The sequence below is a fragment of the Nelumbo lutea genome, chromosome 4 (assembly GCF_056320005.1).
Source record: "Nelumbo lutea isolate HS-2025 chromosome 4, American lotus-T2T, whole genome shotgun sequence".
NCBI classification, from domain to species: Eukaryota; Viridiplantae; Streptophyta; class Magnoliopsida; order Proteales; family Nelumbonaceae; genus Nelumbo; species Nelumbo lutea.
The window spans coordinates 16,246,893-16,266,435 of NC_142687.1; the positions used below are offsets into that span (position 1 = coordinate 16,246,893).

General features: G+C 33.3%; 2 protein-coding genes across 3 annotated transcripts; both read right to left on the reverse strand.

The window, feature by feature from the left end:
• Positions 1-2,150: 2,150 nt before the first annotated feature.
• On the reverse strand, positions 2,151-3,917 carry LOC148854186 (NAD(P)-linked oxidoreductase superfamily protein). 2 transcript variants are annotated; one of them, XM_088940958.1, is made up of 2 exons: positions 3,138-3,917; positions 2,151-2,257 (listed from the first exon to the last, which is right to left on the reverse strand). In XM_088940958.1, the coding sequence occupies exon 1, from the start codon at positions 3,780-3,782 to the stop codon at positions 3,195-3,197; it is 588 nt and encodes a 195-aa protein (XP_088797084.1). In that variant the 5' UTR covers positions 3,783-3,917; the 3' UTR covers positions 2,151-2,257; positions 3,138-3,194. The 2 variants fall into 2 exon arrangements, with proteins under 2 accessions (XP_088797084.1, XP_088797085.1); XM_088940959.1 differs by having other exon boundaries at positions 2,151-2,414.
• Positions 3,918-14,081: 10,164 nt separating this feature from the next.
• LOC148854187 (homeobox-leucine zipper protein ATHB-13-like) lies at positions 14,082-16,125 on the reverse strand. Its single transcript, XM_088983790.1, has 3 exons — positions 15,884-16,125; positions 15,390-15,766; positions 14,082-14,627 (listed from the first exon to the last, which is right to left on the reverse strand). The coding sequence occupies exons 1-3, from the start codon at positions 16,011-16,013 to the stop codon at positions 14,277-14,279; spliced, it is 858 nt and encodes a 285-aa protein (XP_088839916.1). The 5' UTR covers positions 16,014-16,125; the 3' UTR covers positions 14,082-14,276.
• Between the last annotated feature and the right edge of the window lie 3,418 nt (positions 16,126-19,543).

The following is a 19,543-nucleotide window of genomic DNA, read 5'->3' on the forward strand; positions in this document are numbered from 1 at the left end:
ATAGTGTGGTGTCATGTGTTCAATCTCTACAAATTTCAACACTCAACCCTTGGTTCACCTTCTAGAAATAGGTAATAACTTTGGTTTAGGATGTGCTGGTTTTGATGTTAAAGTGGCAAAGAATACTTTTTTTTTTCTTATTAAAGGGGTGGGAATATAAGTGAAATATTTCAATGTGAAAAATTACCCCTAAATTGGTGGATGAGGTAAAAAACAATGAACATAGTTTATAAAATCCAAGGCAGGTGGAGGGTTCAATTAATAGATCTGGGGTTCGGTAACATTAATTTATAGCTAGTCTTTAATAAATCAATCTAGGGTTTCAATAACAATCTGATCTAACGACATTTTCTGGACTTCTATCTAATACCATATCATTATTTTATGAAGATAGTGATGCAAAGTGCTATCACACTCTATATAGGAATTTGCTCAAAAAACCATAATTCCTCTGCAGAAAGTGTTGGAAATTTTCAAAGAGGAATGAAAATTCAGAAAATTTGCGCTACCATGGCAGCTGAATAAATCCAACCACTTTCAAATAGGCATACTAGATACAAGGAAAAACAGATTCATCCAATGAAAGCCTACTGTGCTGGAAAATACATAACAGTGTACTCTCACTCCTTTATAGAAGCAGAATTTATATAGCATGAAGGATGCCTATTCTATTAGCCAATCTCTAATGTAGTCAGAAGATCTTTAAGTAGCAGAGATAGCCTAAAACAGTATCTTTGAGCATGATTTCCGATGTTCAATTGTGTTTTAAAAGTTGAATTTCTGAATCTACATGTGGGCTACTAATTTTTAGATGAGATGTAGCAACAGTCCATGCTTTTTGGTTCTGTGAATACAATTGACTGTTGCAATCATGAGCTTAGACCCCTGATTTTATAAGTGGATAGTAGGAAATTTCTTGTGAAATCATAGCAGGAAATTACACATACAGATGGATTCATCTCAATCATCACTGAAGTCTATGACAGTTTCTATGTCACAGAAAAAGCAAGGTCAAAGAATTGCATAATTATGGTATTGTGGTTTCAATGTGAAGTTATGCACTTCATTGTTTGACATCTGTAACTTGGATTTTTCCAGTTACAGGCCTCCTAACTGACTGGAGTGTGTAAACAAGTAATCATTACACACACACACACGTGCGCACACACTGTCACTACCTTCTATTCAGCCAGAAGAATTTCACATTCGTTCTCTTTCCTCATTAAGTACTTTCTTTTTGTTTTTTTTTTTTTTTTTGGTAGACTCATCAAGTACTTTCCTTGCAACCCACAATGCATTCTACTGAGAGAATTACTACAAACCAAAGCTCCAATGGAGTATACAACCAAAAAGGAATCAATTTGAGAAGTCTAAAAAATTTAGGACCCTTGTGCTGTAGACAAAAGACACTAAACATATAAATCCAGGTGTAGAAATTCAACAACTCTTTCTCCAGCATATTAATGTGATTCAAGATTTGAGTCCATGAAGTGCTCTTCAAAGAGACTGTCAAGAAACCATTTGTTAGAACAAGATTAAATGCTTCCTCACCATTGTATGCTGTCTTTTGCTTGAAACTCTATGGACTATGGCCTGCCTATTTTCTCTTGCTCACAGTGTGTTTGGAGTCGAATACTCAAGGACAGAATTGTGATCAGTGAACTCAAAAAAAAAAAAAAAAAAAAAAAAACAGCATGCCTCCCTAATTCCACCCTATAAAATCTTCAATGCAATTAGATCACCTCAAGACTCAGGAATGAAAATGAAGGTTATTTTCAGGTAAGAAAAAAATAATGTTAGGGTGGATTCCTTAGCTAGGACTGGGCCTCAAAAGTGAGTGTTGTATGGAGTTCCACTTTTCCAGAATAAAATTTTAAAGGATGTAAGAGGGATTGCAGAAATGCAGTCTAGAGTTGTTGATTTCTTGTCACTCCTGTTATATTGTATCATGACTGCCTTGTTTTTACAGCATCAATAGAGTTCACTAAGATTATTTTCACATTGTCTGAACCTCAAGATCTGGCCTTTGCAAGGTTGATCACCATAGCGTAGCTCTGGGACTCTAGGACGAGACACAACCTTTGATTCATATGTGCACATGGAGTTCTTGACAGTACTCTAGACATATGTCTCCACAACTGCATTTATCTTTTAGACTAGTCACATCCTTGATGATCAAACAATTTACATGGATCCATAACGATTTTTCTTTCTTCCAAAAAGATACATAACCATTTCTTGTACAGTCTCTGCTTCTCTGTGCAAATATGATAAATTCATAGAAGTTAAGATAATATAGACTTCGCTGATTCCACCATTGGTTTGATTTGCAATAAAATAAATTCACAGAAGTTACAACAAAATAAGCTTCAATAGTTTCTCAACTTCTAGGATGAACTGATTCCATTTGGTTCCTAATAAGAATAAAATAAATTATTTTTTGATAAAATAGTAAGGTAAACTTTACTAAAGAAAGAAGTATATGAGACGTATACAGAGAAGCCACAACCTGGCCCCACAAAAAAAAAGAGACCACTCAACCATTAAGGTGAGACCAGATAATAAAATAAATTATTATATATCATAAAGATGCTTGACACAGCCTGAGGTCAATGAGGACTTGATTACAGTCTAACTGCATATACTGCTACCGGACTATAAAGAACAATGTATTAGCATAACATAAGCTCCATCATACGATATCATCTACGTTCCCAATCATCAGTGGACAATTCACTCTAGATTTTCTAAGTCATAAATGCATCACATGACCTCTCTAACGAATATCAGTCAAACATTCGTTTTAATGCAAATATGATCATAACTGACTACCCCATTAAATCATAGGGACTCCAACGTAATCATACAACCCATTAAGCAATAAAGGCAAATATTCATCCTTCATCCATAACTTAAGCCTATAGCTCTGTATATAACTCTCATTTTCAAAGTTAGATTACCTTGTTGGATTTAAAGAAACAGAGTCTCATTTCACCAGGAAAGCAAATTCTTACAAATTAATGCACATAGAAAATTATAAACAACTTGCCTTTTAATTACCATCGAAAAAACAAAATGAAACCCCATTTCCATCTCTGATAAATAGTAAAAAGGACAGAAGAAAAATTATTACATACCTCTTGAAAAGTATTGTCGAATGATCACCCAACAAAACCATCAAACAAACAAGACCCTCAGAAACCTTTAGGCTTAGCTTCCCTTACCTCCGAAACCAGCGATTGATCAGCCATCGAAAGGCAATAATTGGCAATTTCCCTAAATCTGGGCACACTTCTGAGGTCCACCTTCGTCCCATCCTTCAATGTAATAATAATATCTCCCCATTCGCCAATAAAACGCGGCACCACTTGAACGTCTTTAATCACTGTGTAAGAAAAATCGCTCCGGTCTTGTCCCGTTAGACCAGAAATGACAGTCACCCTCAAATTGGTAAACCTGTACCTGAGAAAGAAAGCCCTCGAAATAGCCGCTAATGTCAGCGGCAACCAAAGTAGGGTGAAACCCAGAAGGAGATTAGCCACTAGATCGCCGTAGTGAGCTCCACCGTCGAAGAAGATGGTCTCCTCCGTTGCTTTGGTTGGGGCGTTGATGGTGGGTTTGTTTGTTGGCGAGGAGACGTAGAGTTTTGTGATGGGTCTGCTATTTCTACATGAGGGTTTAGAGGGGAAGTTGGTAGATGATAGTTTGGAGGATAAATTAGAGGAGACTCGCAGAGTTTGGGGGGTTGTAGAAGGGTGAGAGAGGATTGGAGTGGAAGCCATTGTTTATCCGTTTGAGAGGTGCATGGACGGTTGGGTGGTTCAAGAGAAGCGTTTGTGTCTTCTCCTTTGGTTACTGGTTTGTGGTTTGGTAACTTTGGTTGGATGACGGGTGGAGGGGTGTGTGGTTGCTGCGCGCACTGGATGAACAACTATGTTTTGGGCCGAAGCCCAGACAAATGCGGAAATACTGTCTGGATATTTGCAATCGGCTTTCAGGAGCCCAAAATTTTATGTTTGTGAGCTGATCTCGTGTCCCAACTCCCAACTCCCAATCCCAGTTAGCAAATTGGCGGGCCTATTATACACGTCTTAAAAAAAAAAAAAAACGTTCATTTTCAAGAAAACGTTTTGAATCATGCTTTTCTCAAAGATACTAAAAAATTGTGAAAAACTCTATGATACATGAATAGTTCAAATTTTGAAAAATACGAGACGAAAAATTTGGGACTTTTTGATTTTATACGTATATTAATATATTTAATAATGTATTGATATTTTTATATATTCAATAGATGATGATAATGATAGTAACAATATATCTAAAATTTTCTATATATTTTTATTTTTTTTATTAATCAGATGCAGATTGTAAAATACAAATCTGATTACATAAACACTTCATCCAAACATGTGATAATCAAATTGAGTTGTGAAGTTTCAAATATTATTGACATGTGCCTACCTGCTTGGCTAAACTCTTCTTTTTGTAGTGTTTTATCCTTTTGGTGTATTTTTTTTTTCTTTTGCTCATTTATAAAAAAAAAAAGTATGAGATTTAAATAGAGGGAATGGAATGAGGTGAAAAGTAGTAGTTCAATTTTCAATTTAGACCTTAGAATTAAATATGGAATAAATTAAAAAAATGAGTATTTTAGTCAAAAGAAAGTTTCACAATTTTATTCATATTTTTAATAATAATGTAAATAAATAATTATAGATGTGTTCATTTTTTCTGAATTTTTGTTTTGTATTTTTTGTGTGTAAAAATAATTTTGATATATCACACTTACTTTTTATTTAATATGATAAAGATATGATATTATACATGTGCATGAATGTTTTTTTTTGCAAAACTTATGTATTTTTATATTTTATTAATTTTTATTATTTATTTATGACATTAAAGGTTAACACATTTTACCAAAAAGTTAAACTATTTATTGTTAATTTTTATATTTCATTTTTGGTTAGTCCTAAATTATGTATTTCATTTTCATTATCAATAAAAAATAATTCTTGTTTATTACACTTATTTTTTAATTTGAATAATAAAAATATCATAAATGTGTCTAATTTTTTCTACATTTTTTATAAGTTTCTATATTTATTTCTATTTTAAAATTTTTATTACCTAACTATGACTTCGTAGATTGATCAATTTGATTCAGATGGTTAAATTTCTTAGCCACCACTTGGATAAAAAATTAATGGTTTTGTTATTGAGCTAGTTTTAAAATATGTGGGTTTATATTGTTAAAATATTGGCTAAAAATGACAATTTTCCCCGTTTCCCTAATCCCCGCCGGGCACCTTGAATGGGGTTGGGATAGGGATGATATTCACTCACGAGGACGAGGAGAGCACTCCCTCCTCATGGGGACCCTGATTTCCATATGTGTATATGTAAGCATGTCTATATATGTATATATGTATGCATATTCTTATATATTAATATTTTAAAAAATATGGTTGGATATGCTTTGATCTTTTTTAATAGAATTGTAAACTTTAATTATTTTATTTATAATTTTTTAAATAAAATAATAAACTAAACAAAATGCTTGACATTATAAAAAATCATGGGGAGTGGGGATTCTCGCGGGGATGGAGATAGCCTTGTCCCTGTTGGCAAGGATGGGGACGAGGATGGGGAGTGGCATTGTCATTTCTAATATTGGCATAGATCTAATTAGTAGTATTTATTAGTGAAAATTAACTTAAAATGATAAGATTTAATAAGAAAAAATGGGATTTAATACCTTAAGTATAAGACTTAATGAGAGGGGATTAAATAAGGTGGAAACTAATAATTGTGGTTACATTTTTAACCCTTACAATTAGAGGTGGATTAAATATACAAATATAGGCATGTTTGTATTTTTGTGTGTAAAAATAATTGTAATATGTCACACTTACATTTTGAAGGGCTGTCCAAAGTTCTATTAACCGAGCCATGGGCATATTTTGCAAACCGAACTAGTGATACCAGTTTTTCCATTTCTCCCAAACGAAATCGAACCGGTATCGGTTAATCGATCCGCTAGCTTCAGTTTTTGACCAGTTCGGTTCTTCGGCTTTTTAGATTTTATATTTATAATATATATTGTATAAATATATGTATAATATTATATTATAAATAATAAATGATATACAATATATTATAAATATTTTAAAAAATATAATCTATATAGTATATTTATAAATAGATTACTATAAATATAATATAAATATATAGTTATATATAATATATATAATGAATAAATATTTATATATAATATATAGAAAATATGTGACATATATTAAAAATATATATAAAATATACATATAAATATATACCGTTTAGTTTGGTTAATCGCCAGTTTATTTGTAGGTTAATTGAAAACCGAACCAGTCCTTCAATTTTAAAAAAATTCCAAACCGAAACTGAATTGATCAGTTTGGTTAACCCCATTTTATGGTCCAGTTTTCTCGGTTCAATTCGATATTTCGGTTTTTCATGGACACCCCTAACTTTTTGTTTAATATATAAATATATGATATTATACATGTGTTAGAATGTTTTTTTTGCAAAATTTATGTATTTTTTCATTTTTGCATTTTTATATTTTATTAACTTTTATTATTTATTTATGACATTAAAGGTTAAATGTTTGACCCAAAATTTGAATTAGTGATTTTTGACAAACAGTAAAATAATTTCATTTTTTAGTCCATTCTAAATTATGTATTTCATTTTCATTACCAATAAAAACAATTATTGTTTATTACACTTATTTTTTTTAATTTGATTAATAAAAATATCATAAATTTGTCTAATGTTTTCTATTACCTAACTATGACTTCATAGGTTGATCAATCTGATTTGGATGGTTGAATTGCTTAGCCATCACTTTCATTAAAAATGGTTTAATTTTTGAGTCAATTTTAAAATATATGTGTTTATATTGTTAAAAATATTGACACAAATTTAATTTAATAAGAGAAAATGAGAGTTAATAATTTAAGTATAAGACTTATAGAGAGGGGATTAAATGAGGTGTGAAGTAATAATTAAAGTTATACTTTCAAACCTTACCATTAGAGATATATTAAATACACAATTATGGGCATTTTAGTAGCCATTAAAGTTGACATTAAAGCTGTAATAAAATGAATTTTATACAATTTCTCAAACAAAAAAAGTAACGGGTAATTTTATTCAAAAAAAGTTTTATGCTACATTTACACTTTTATATATAGTATAGATATAGATATTCAAATATTTAGGCAAAGTTTGGGAAGAGTGCGAATATGTATAATGTATACAAGGTTTATTTGATTGGCTTTTTTTTTCTTTTTTACTTTTTGTTCTTAGTTTTGGATGATACATAAACTTTCTTTTCTGTAACTATGAGTCCTATAAACACTTATTTAGCTATGTTAGGTAGTTCAGGCTTTTTTCAAGCTCATTTTATTTATTTTCTAAGCTCAATATCATCTTACTGAAATACAGTATTACTACTTTTATTACACATTCTATTCTTCTTCTTCTTCTTCTTCTTCTTCTTCTTCTTATTATTATTATTATTATTATTGCATATTCTGATATCTTTAAGACGTGGGCTTTGTACCATGGATTTTTGGCCCGGTTTGTAACTAAACATAGATCTTTAAAAAGGTCTTATTCTAGAAATGGGTCTTACAGAGGCCATCGCAACCTAAGCCTGCATTCCTGAACTTGTAGCGAAAAACTGAAGCTGGACGGAAAATGAGTGTACTGTAAGAGTTATTAGCCGTAGCGAAGCTGAGCAAAGCTCTGGTTGTTGGACACTGCCTAGTTTTGGATATTCTGTTGGGGGTCCACAAATCAATTGGGCTTGGAGGATTTGATAGATCGAAGCCAGACAACGTCCCTTTCTTTTTGAAACCTCATTTCTAAGTTTTATATTTATTTATTAGAAAGAAGAAAGGAAGTGAGGGGGGTCCTCACTCCTCAGTCCTCTAACCACGGAGTTCACGTAGCTTCTAGTACTCACACATCGGATTATCTCTACTTTTAATTAAATTATAAAAAATTAAGAAATCTTTTATGGAAATTCATCGTTAAGAGTGCACATATATATACCTTTAATAAAAAATGTAACCAAATTTCTATCGAAAGCCATGCATTTTACATGGGTTTAATTAGTAGCCTATAAAAACCAAACAGAAAAAATCAGACGGGTTTTATGGAAAAATGGATTCGTTTTCTTTGTAAACGCAGTAGACGTAGATCTATGGTACAACAGGTCCTACAGGGCTTCTCCTTTTACAATTTTTACTCTCTCTCTCTCTCTCTATCTGTATATTATATAACCAAAAGTAGATGCAGATGCCTGATGGATAGCAATTAATGAGACGACGACGACGACGACAATGAGAGTTTCCACAAATCGTGTGTCTTATTGTTCCTCTTTTCCACGTCAAACTTGAAATTCACATGGCAATTAGCAGCTATACAATTACAGAATCTGTTACGTTAGTGCTGATCATCAGCATCGATCATTTCCTTTCCACACCGATTTGACGGTTGGAAAGCGATGCTTTGAGGACTTGAGATATGCCCTTCCTTATCATTTTTATCGGAACATCCATGCCCATGCCCATGCCCATCATCTGATGATCAATTGAAAATTTGAAACTTGGAATGCCCTTCATATATACGAGCTCAATCTCACCCTACAAAATATGGAATTGGAGTGCAGGAGGGTGCTTCCAGATGTTGGGCCAAGTATGGGTCTATTGAGGGATGAATAATGGCCCAATCCTCCCTTATTCAATCTCATCGGCATGCATGATTTGCTCAAATTAATAGAAGGGTTTTTGCTTTCTCAGGGTTAGGGCTGCACTTATGATAATTTTGAATTCTGAGAATTACAATGAATTATTAGGTGGCACTTGGTCAACCTACATTATACCCGTTTACGGACTCCCCTAGCTAGATTTGACCAACTCATGACTTACAAAAATTCCTTAATATCTTTTCTTGCACTTTCTTCTTTTCTCTTAGGTGCTGTTTGGTACCATTTGTCTACTTGAAACATTGCCACATGGGTGCCATCCATCTAGGTGTTTTTAGTTTCAATGGCAATATTTTGTTTGGTTGAGACTGTTTTGAGTTAAAATGGTTATTAAACGTTTTTCCAAGAAACATAACCCAAGTGGTGTTGGGTTGGGGAAACATCAAGTATTCAAGTGGATGTTTGGCTGTTGTAACTTCAAACGGCCTAACCAATTACACTTTGTTCGTGTTTTACTTGAAACAAAGACATAGGCATGGTGCTAATGTTTCTTCCATCAGCAGCCCATTTGAAGAAACAACCCAATGATTCGGCTCTTGGTTGGCATCTTATATGGCAGTGTAGAGATATATTCTACTGCATCACATACTAGCAAAGATATACACAATGAATACCCGTATATCCTACCTTCAAAACAAAGTTTTTTTTTTTCTTTTTTTTTTTTAGTTTTATGCTTATAGAAGCATTAGATCTGTACTTATCTAAATGTTAATTAATTTATGTGTAATGATGAATCAATCATATATAAAAAAATGTTTACTTTCAAATTTGATTATTGGATGAGAGATTAGTATAGTAATGTTGTGTCAACATGGTATACTCAGGCTCTTAAGGTAGCATTGTCAATATGAGACACACAATACTGCTCAAAACACTTTTCAACTCCTAATCTACATATATACCAACCAAGCAAGTTTCATGCATGAAATGCGTTGTCTCTCTAAATGTTTGAGCCTGAAGTGGAAATGCTACCAAACAAAACCTTATTTTCAATCAAACCAAAAACAACTTTATAGTTTAGAAAATTCATTTAGCATTTTTTCTATATTATATAAATATAAATACCACCATTTATATTTCAGACAAAATTTTTACCCTAGTATTGGGCAAGAATGAAAAGTTGAAAACATGCACAAAGAAAAATCCTCCTTACACCCCCATAGTTTGGTGGTGAAAGGGGGTAGAAATGGTTAGGTAAAGTTGAAGGGTGGTATGAGTAAGTATTTGACCAAAATGTTAGGAAGCTATAAGAATCTGGGTTTCCTCACAAAATCCTCCTTACACCCATATCACATCACTTGCAGCCACCCAAAATCTTTGAAAGCTATAAAGAATCCAAATTTCTACACACAAAATCCTCCTTGAACCTATCTCATAACACTTGTAACCATGCATTGGGAACATCTAACCATAATAAGTATGGGAGATGTTCCGGATGTACGTGCAGCTGCAAAGTGATGAGAAGTAGGTATGAGGAAAATAATGTAAGGAGGAAACCTCCACAAATAATTCACATTCATTTATTCTATTTTAAATTGTCATTTCAAATGAAATATATCCGATTCATAAAAGAGATGTAACCAAATTAATCTGATGGATTTCAATGAGCTACTTTATGAAAAAAATGAAAAAGGATAAAAGACAATAGAGGGGGAGGACTGGAGAGTAAAGTAGATGCTTGTTTAATTATAAACTATAAACAATGACAAACAGGGGGACAGGAAAACAGGGTTAATTTGAAAAATGACAGCTCATCAGAGAGGTCTGAATGAGAACATGTGTGTATGTAGACACGACTTCTTCTTCCATGACTTTATTACTACTCTTTTACTTTTATTTGGAACAAATAAATTATTAAAGAAAAAAAAATATGTTTTATCATGAATAAGATGGATGACCTAAATGCACTGAATTTTGTTCGTAAAAAAGCTAGCATACAAGAATTAGATCCACGCATTGCATAATTAATGAAAATGGTTATTTCGTAATTTTTATTAATTTAATTTCATTTCTCTTAGGTCAGATGTCAAGCTCAGGAGCCTAACAACTTTGTCCCTTCCTGCAAATTAAATTTAACTCAGCAAATTAGGCTTCCCACTTCCCATACCCCAAGAATTTAATGAAAATGACAGTTTGATTTGAAGGATGGGTCCCATGCATGAGACAATCACAAAGCCATCTTCTCGAGTGTACAACAGTAATATTATTTCTGATTCCTGTTGATGAATTCAGAAGAACCCAACCCTACAAAACACAGAACATGATGATGAGCATAAATGATGGACAGACGACAGATCATTCATCAAACTCTAAACATATATATATAGAGAGAGAGAGAAACCATGCATGTGCAAGTGAAAAAAGAAAAATCATTAGAAACAGAAACTTGGCCTGAGCCCCATCCTTCACTATTGGCCTTACATATTACGATGGGTTAGCAATTTTGTCCTTTAGCAAGCAAGGTGGCAAATTAAAGCTGTCCCTGCTCCTGCGCCCACTGCATGGGTTGTTTCATCCTCATGGATGGATGGATATTATATATATATATATATAGCTGTATGCATGCATGCATGAATGAATAAACAATGAAATTAAGATATATACCTAATTAATCCAGGCTACCTCTCCTCCCTCCTTCCTTCCCACCATATGCTCTTGTCTTAGCTTAATTTGATGATGATTTCAATGTTGCAACAATCACAAACATGCCGGGAATTCTCTTATTCCATCCTATTTAATTATTCTAATAGTTGCTTGCTTAATATTAATTATATGATCATTAGCGTGGCCATTGTCGCTCAATGGGGGTGGTCTCCTTAATTTCATGTTTTAAATTAATTGCATTACTAATTTACGTTAATTATCACACAACACTAGGATGACCTTCGTTTTATATATATATATATATATATATATATATATATATATATATATATATATATATATATATATTTCTATTTTAGAGCTTTAAACAAAAGGGCTCCTCCACACCACCTTCCTCAGCTATATATAGTCTGTACAATTATATATGCATACATCGTCGCTACTCCCTAATATTCTAATGCTTCTTCAGTCTCCATCCAAATCGTTTGGTCTCAGATCCATGCTCCCGAAACCTCCATCACATGCTCACTGATAGATTAGATTTACCGTTTACGGTTTGCGGCATGATTTACATGCCTAATCTACCTTGATTCCCTGTGTCAACCTCCACATAATTAAAAAATAAATAAATAAATAAAAATCCACAACTACTTATTGATCCCAGAAGATCTAATTGAATTAATTACTAGTTCGTGCTGTCACAGATTGGGGATTAATGTGTTTAAATTTCTTGGGTACGACTTATCCATGTCTTGGGTATTATATTAATCCAGTACAGTTATTACAACCATGTTCATTAATTAGGCACTACAGTACTACCTATTAAAAAAATATCACACTTTTACGTTATAAATTCACGAATTAACTAGTTAGTTCCTCAGAGTTTAGTTTACTTTGGGAAAGGTTTGCAAAAAGCAGAATATATTAATGGGGGTTCTCGAACGATTTCCTTCCCCTCCATAAATGTCAACGTGGATTTCTTCTTTTTCCAGACAATCCTTTGTCTCAACAACAATGGCGTGGGTATTGCACTTTAGAAAACGATCTGTGCATGTCAATGTGTAGGCACATTTTACGATCATAGTTCAGTGATTTGTTTATTACTTGTTCTCTAATTTCTTTCCTTATTAATTGTTACAGACATGCCTCCCTATTTATCGGCTGATGGATCAATTCTACGTACAATCTGGTGTGCCATATTTATGGAACTAGAGGTTACACTACGTACTAGTTGCAATGGAAGGAGTTCTTAGGCAATGGAGTTATCAGCTGAGCGCTTATTAGTTTCCTTTGCTTGGGTTTTTATCCCTAGTTATCTAATTTGATCATGTCGTGTCGAGGGTCCTTAGCAGATTTCAACTTAGTCTTGTTGGTTTTTCGAATTTCCAAGGGGGAAAGTCCGTCAATAGGATTGTGGATCCTCGATCTCAATCAAATTTTCTATGTTCTTTTTGTGCATTCATGTAGGACCCATAAAAAGGCCATAATTTTCTTTTCGCTAAATATAATAATCTTCCAAGTGAGTAAGCAATTTTTTCACCTAAATACATTTACCCGAATAAATAACCAAAAGAAAAATTAATGGGACTTTACTGTTTGACCGGACAAACTAGTTAATAAGCATACCACCTCTTATTTGCAAGTGACTAATTTGGTGAAAGTGATGGCTTTTGATTTATGAAAAAATTAAATGAAATTTTTAATTATAAAATAGACCAATCGAGGGCTGGCTGGTTTATAGGTGTGTTAGTTCCAATGTTAACGTAGAATCATATCCCACAACCAGTAATTGGAAAAAAAAGAGGATAAAAAAAAAATTATGATAGAACCCAAATTCAAATTCGAAGGATGGATGGAGCATGTCTCTCTCTCTCTCTCTCACCTGTTCATTGGGAAATATTATACATATGTGCATCCACCAAGTTCAACCTTTTTCCCTTAGATGATTGCGTTTCCCAAGTTTGGCCAAATAATGATTGTATCACTTTTAGGTAAGAGGCTAAAAGAGGTGACTGACTGGATTACAGAAGAGAACTGTATCAAGAGAATATGGGGTAGTACGTGTTAAGATAGGTTAAATACAGGTGACGCATTTGACAGACAGATAGCAGAGAGATGGGGGGGCAGGGAATGGGAGTCGTGACAACAGGTCACATGTACTCTATCAAAGGAGAAAAGACTTTTATGAAGCCAAAGCCACAAATGAAAATGAAGAGGGGTATATGAATATGATGCCTTCCATTGTCAGCGGGACATTACCAACGTCTCCTTCACGAGAACGAGAACGACCCCTTCCAACTCTCCTTGTTTTTCTCCTCCACCTTCTGTTTGTCTTCTTTCATCTTGGAATGTGTGCACCGATTCTCTCTCTCTCTCTCTCTACTCAATTAGTATTGATTCTTTACTATGTAGTCTGTTACTGTGTTCATATATCGTAGATGAACTCAGCCTACATCATCAAAACAACTTTATCCAAAGCCATTCTGAAGAAGGTGCCAAGTTACTGCCAAAAGAAAATAATTAATTTTCTGAGAAGAGTATATGTTTATTATTTCATAGCAGAAACCGATCACTACAAAAACTAAAATTAACTTAGAATGCTTCGATGATCCATCCTCGCAAACTATCCCTCAAATATCGGGAAGCGGAAGGTATATAATCCAAATAAGCAGAGCTTTATTCCATTCAAACTGATTTGCAGTTCAACTCAACTGAGATTCAAGTGGATATTTACTATTCTATACACCAATCTAAAGATTACGATGAAATGAGTTCAAGCTTAACCCAATAGCATATACGGTCTCTCTCTCTAAACTCGATGGATTACCAATCGAACACATGTTGACTTCATTCAATGGAAATGGTGTTGCTCAGGCCACGGCCAAAATCCGGGCTGCTCATCGATGCCACAGAACATGTTGCAGAAACTTTCTTCTTGAACAGTTTGTTCCATTTTTGGGCAGTGGAGGTCTGATCTTGATGAATTCTGGAGGAGTTGGGCCACACTTGCAGGCCTGACGATGGACGATGGTAAGAGGGGTCTACTCGGGTGGTGGGAAGAAAGAGGGCTGTCGATTGCTGGCGTTCTCGAGATGTCTAAGTTGATATCGGAACTATTCTCACTTCTGTTGCTGCAAGAACCCTCCGTTTCTTTATTGAGGTTGATGGATTCAGTTGGTTCTCTACTTTTCAGAGCCAATATCTGCACCCATTTTACCAACCAATAAAAATGGAGAATGAGTTAGGGAGAAATGCATCCAGTTCTATTCAGCTTTACAGTAAAAAATAAAAGAAATAAAATGACAACCATAGCTATCTTAATTTTTCTGAACCAACCTCAACATCTAAGGGAGTAGTTTTGTTTCTTTAGAGCCACCATGATTGTTCTTTCTCTTCAAATTTCAAACTGATGATCAAGCAATCCACCGCAAAAGAAAAAGATTGAAGGTAGAGAAAGCGGGAAAACCAAAAAAACAACACTTTTTTTTTTCTTTTCTTTTTCTTTCCTTTTTCTTTCCTTTGAATTCTTCCTCTTTTAATTTGTTTAAATAGCTTGCCTAAAGGGTTCTTCTCAAAATAATGAAATCGTGATCCCGAAAAAGTTTTCTCAGTGCACCCAAAAGTATTTCTACAAAATCAGCAGTCTTATATATGCACAATTTTCGATTTGTTCTTCTCAAAGTTAACAGGCTAAGATCCATTCAAAAAAAAAAAAGGAATCCGAGACTCATTTTATAGAATCAACAGTGTTCCAATCGCAAAAGTTGATAATTCTCATCATCCGCCACAAATCAACAATCTAATTAAGATCTACTTCAAAGAGAAAACACAGCCTCGAAACCAAAGATGTAAATTTCAGCTCGCCATACCCAAAATTCAGACTGATCTTATTCATCAGAAATATATGTAAGTACCGGACCAACTGATGCAATCGTGCAGAACTGATTACATGTAAAATTCATACCTCTGCGTGAAGTTTCTTGTTCTGAGATTGGAGAGCATCATTGTCCGATTTAACTGCCTCAAACTGTCTTTTTAGGAGCTCGTAGTCTTTCTCCAGTTGTTTGGTCTTCCACCTTGCCCTCCTGTTTTGAAACCATATGGCGATCTGTCTTGGTTGAAGACCAAGAGCCCTAGCGAGCTGCATTTTCCTCTCCGGCTCAAGCTTGTTACCTAATTCAAAGTTCTTCTCAAGTGTCTTCACTTGCTCCATATTAAGCCTCCTCTTCTTCTCTCCCATCTGTGATCCATCATCAGACAACTCATCATCCCCATTCGTATCTTCACACACATCAATACCTGAGAATGACATGGATCTCTTACCCAGAAACGATGCAACACCTGCGGCACCAGAAATAATTGTTACAGATTAAAAGTTGGGAGCATTTGTGAGGGGGAAGATAGAAAAATTGAGAGAGAGAGCGAGAGAGAGAGAGAGAGAGAGAGAGAGAGAGAGACCATGGAAGTCTTGAGGCGTGCACTGTTGGAGGATTGGATTCAGGGAGGTAGGAGGGCGGCGGTCGTCTTCATGATGAGGAGTTTGTAGCATGAAATTGGCTGGGAAGAAAGCCATCCCATTGCAAGTCATGGATTAAGCTATTGTCATCGATCTAAAAAGCTGTGATGACGATCGGACTGCCATGCTGTTGGAGAGAGGAGGAGAGTGAAGGAAAGACTAGGATAGAGAGAGGCTTCAGAGTGAGGTGAGAAACGAAAAAGATGTATATATCAGGAGAAACTTTTTTTTGTTGCGAAAAAAACTTAGGGGGACAAGAGACATAGAAAGCAACTTTTCGATTAGAAGATGCTAAACAGAAGCTTGGATAGCTTATAATAATTAAGATGTATAAGTTCTCAGGAAGAGGTTAATTTATTTAACTGTCGTGAGGAACATAACATATTCTTCCTCTTCCCTTCTTATTTATGTGTGTTTTCTTTTTCATTTTATTTATATAGCTAGGTTCATTACAATAGTTCAACTTTTTGTTTTTCTGTTTGATGTTATAAAAATGCTTATACTATTGATATGCAATTTTTAATTTATTTTGATTTAGTAGAACGCAACAAAAATATAGCGCTTTAGAATTAATTTTAGCATAGTAGATAAAAGATAGCTTACTTAAGTTTCCATTTGAATGAAAATATACCAACAATATTATTAATTAATAGAAGCGGGAAGTGGAGTTAAAATTCATACGCTTATACTGAAAATGGGGTTTAGATTCATGCTTCTATATTTTCATAATTTGAAGTTTAATTTTTGAGAAAGAAATGAGTGTTTTATTTATAGAGTGAAAGAAAGTCGTATTTGTTAGGAAAAAGAACTGGTCCTGCTTGGTTTGCAAGAATAGGGACCTGGAATTGGGATCAGAATGAGCCATTCTTACTCGAATTTGGTTGAGCAGCATCGGAATCCCATTCCAATTCCTGGACGAATGGTATTCCCCATTTGAGAGAATGGTTATTCCCTCTCTCTTCCTTAGGAATTAAACCCTATTTCAATTCTTATACGAATCAAACAGACTATGGGAATAGATCTATTGGACTCTTAAATATTGCTATATTTTAAGTTGTTTTAGTGAAAGATGTCTATGGTTATTAAGAAAAAAAGGGTAAATTGATTGGCGATATCATGTGGAGAGAGAGAGAGATGAGGCAGGAATCTAGGGATGGGTCCAATGCGGGTGCAGCGCTTGTTACCTAACCCACCTACAAGGTATCGTGCATCAGGGGTTTCTTTCCAATCCATTATCCTTAGTAGTCAGTATTGAGCAAAGCTGAGGAGTGAAAAGCCCTTACTCCAACCCTACCGAGCTGGTCTTTTTTGTCCTTGTGCCCTTTGTGTCCATCTTCATCCCACTGCCTACTGCCACACTCCGAATAGCACTCGTCATGTCCCCTCTCTCTCTCTCCTCAGTCGTTTCTGCATACTCGACATTCACTATGGCAATTTATAATCAATTGTGCGATGAATAAAGAAAATATTGTATCTATTTTTTCTCATTTATTAACTATTAATAAACATGTACCATGTTATTGTGCCACGGCCAATGTTCTTGGTTTGTTTCTTATTTTATCTTTTTTGTCAATTTTAAATTCCTTTTTTATCCAATACTGGAAGCCCTAACCTAACAACCACTTGTTACATTTTTATACTGAAAATATTTAAAATGCGCCTATTTCTTACCCATTAATAAAAATAAGAATGGCTTAATGTTATCGTCAAAGGACCTTGATTTCCTTCTTCCATTAATACCCCTGTCATTAAAATATATTTCCACCTTATTACATTTTCAGAAATTTATTAATGTAATTTTATTAGTGTAATAATAATTATTAAGTTACATTAATTATTATACAAAAATTTGTTATTTTCAAAATACTGTAATTACAGTAATTTTGAAATAAATGTAATTCCAATAATAATTATTAGTGTAGTTATATTAATTATTTTTTCAAAATAATTATTACACTAATAATCATTATTGGAATTTTGGTGTAGTAATTAAATAGAGTAATCATTATAATAAATGTTTTACTATAGTTACAATTTCTTAAAATTAATTTTATTACACTAACAATTAAATTGTGTTATTTTCCAGAAAAAATTACTAGAAATCAATGAATATACAAAATTTTCAATCAATAATTTCTTTATAAATATCATTTAAAATTAATTAAAATTTATAAAATTGAAAAATAAATTCAACAATTATGTCTCCAGGAAAGAGTTGGTGGAGTTTGCAAATTGGCAAACAAAATATCATAATTTTGGAAAATTTTGGAGAAGAAAATAAAAATATATATTAATGTAATTTTGGAAATTTTCTTTAAAATGTAGTAAATAATTATTGAAAATTATTGGAATATTTTAGAAATTTGGGAATTTTTATTACATTTGATAGATTTTGGAAAATTATTTAAAATTTGTGTGATTTTCATTTTAAATTATTAAAGATAAATTAGTATTGGTAAAGGAAAATGCTAATTTGAACCAATAATTACACAAATTATTTCTTTTATTAATATAAATTAGTATAATATTAGAAAATTTTAGAAAAAGGAAATTATTAATTAACTTATATTGAAAAATAAAAGATAAATTAGTGTAATTTTGTAAATAATATATTTAAAAAATAAAATAAATTATTTAATATTTTTAAAAAATCAATAACTTAGTATATGTAGTTTTAGAAATTTACTAGGAGCCAATATTCAATATATCCTTTTGATCATTTTTACCAGCAAATTAGACATAGGGTTTTCCCCTGCACGGTTCCCTACTAGTATCTTTCAAAAACTTAATAAATTGACACCATTTGTATAATTTGTGTATTCTAAACGGTGAAAAGTAAGGGCATTTGTGGTTATTGACTTCAATCCCTTGTAGTTGTTTTACAACACCCAAAGGCTGTGTTTGGTTTGAAAAAAAAGGTCAGATTTTCCTACCTTTCCCTTCCTTTTTTTCTTTTAAACCAAACACAGCCAAAGAAAATTTACTTCAATTGGCTTGCTACACTGATTAGGACACTCAGTCATATATTGGTTAGCCAACAATCCAAGACTCTCTAACTGCGTTGCCTTTATGTTGCCTTTTTCCTAAGTGAGAGGGAGTGGGAGAGAGAGAGAGAGAAAACAAAATTAATAACGGTTTTACTAACTTATATAATTGAACACATTCCCTTACAGATTGATGATAAATCCTTGTACTTGTAAAAGAGCCTGATAAGATTAAAAATAGAGATTGTTTTCTCTTTTGGGTGTGTAAGCTAAGGCTATACGCAGACTACCTATATATCGCACCCTTTAAGAAGAAAAATCAGATATATGATTCCGTATGCATATGTTCACAATCTATTGGCATCGTTTTCAATAAGTTGTGCAACAAATCAAAAGAATTATTAGTAAGCAGTAATAAACATTACACATATCCAATATATGCATCTAACCAAAGGCTCTTTGCACATTAAATTGAGGGTTGGGGGGGGGGGGTTAGGATTTAGGTACAAGGGTGTAGACTTTAGAGCGTAGGGGGCGTTCTTTTTTTTGGATTTTGAAAGGAGGAAGGTTAATCAATGGGATTTTGATTCTCATTGATCAAGAAATCCATGTTCTTTT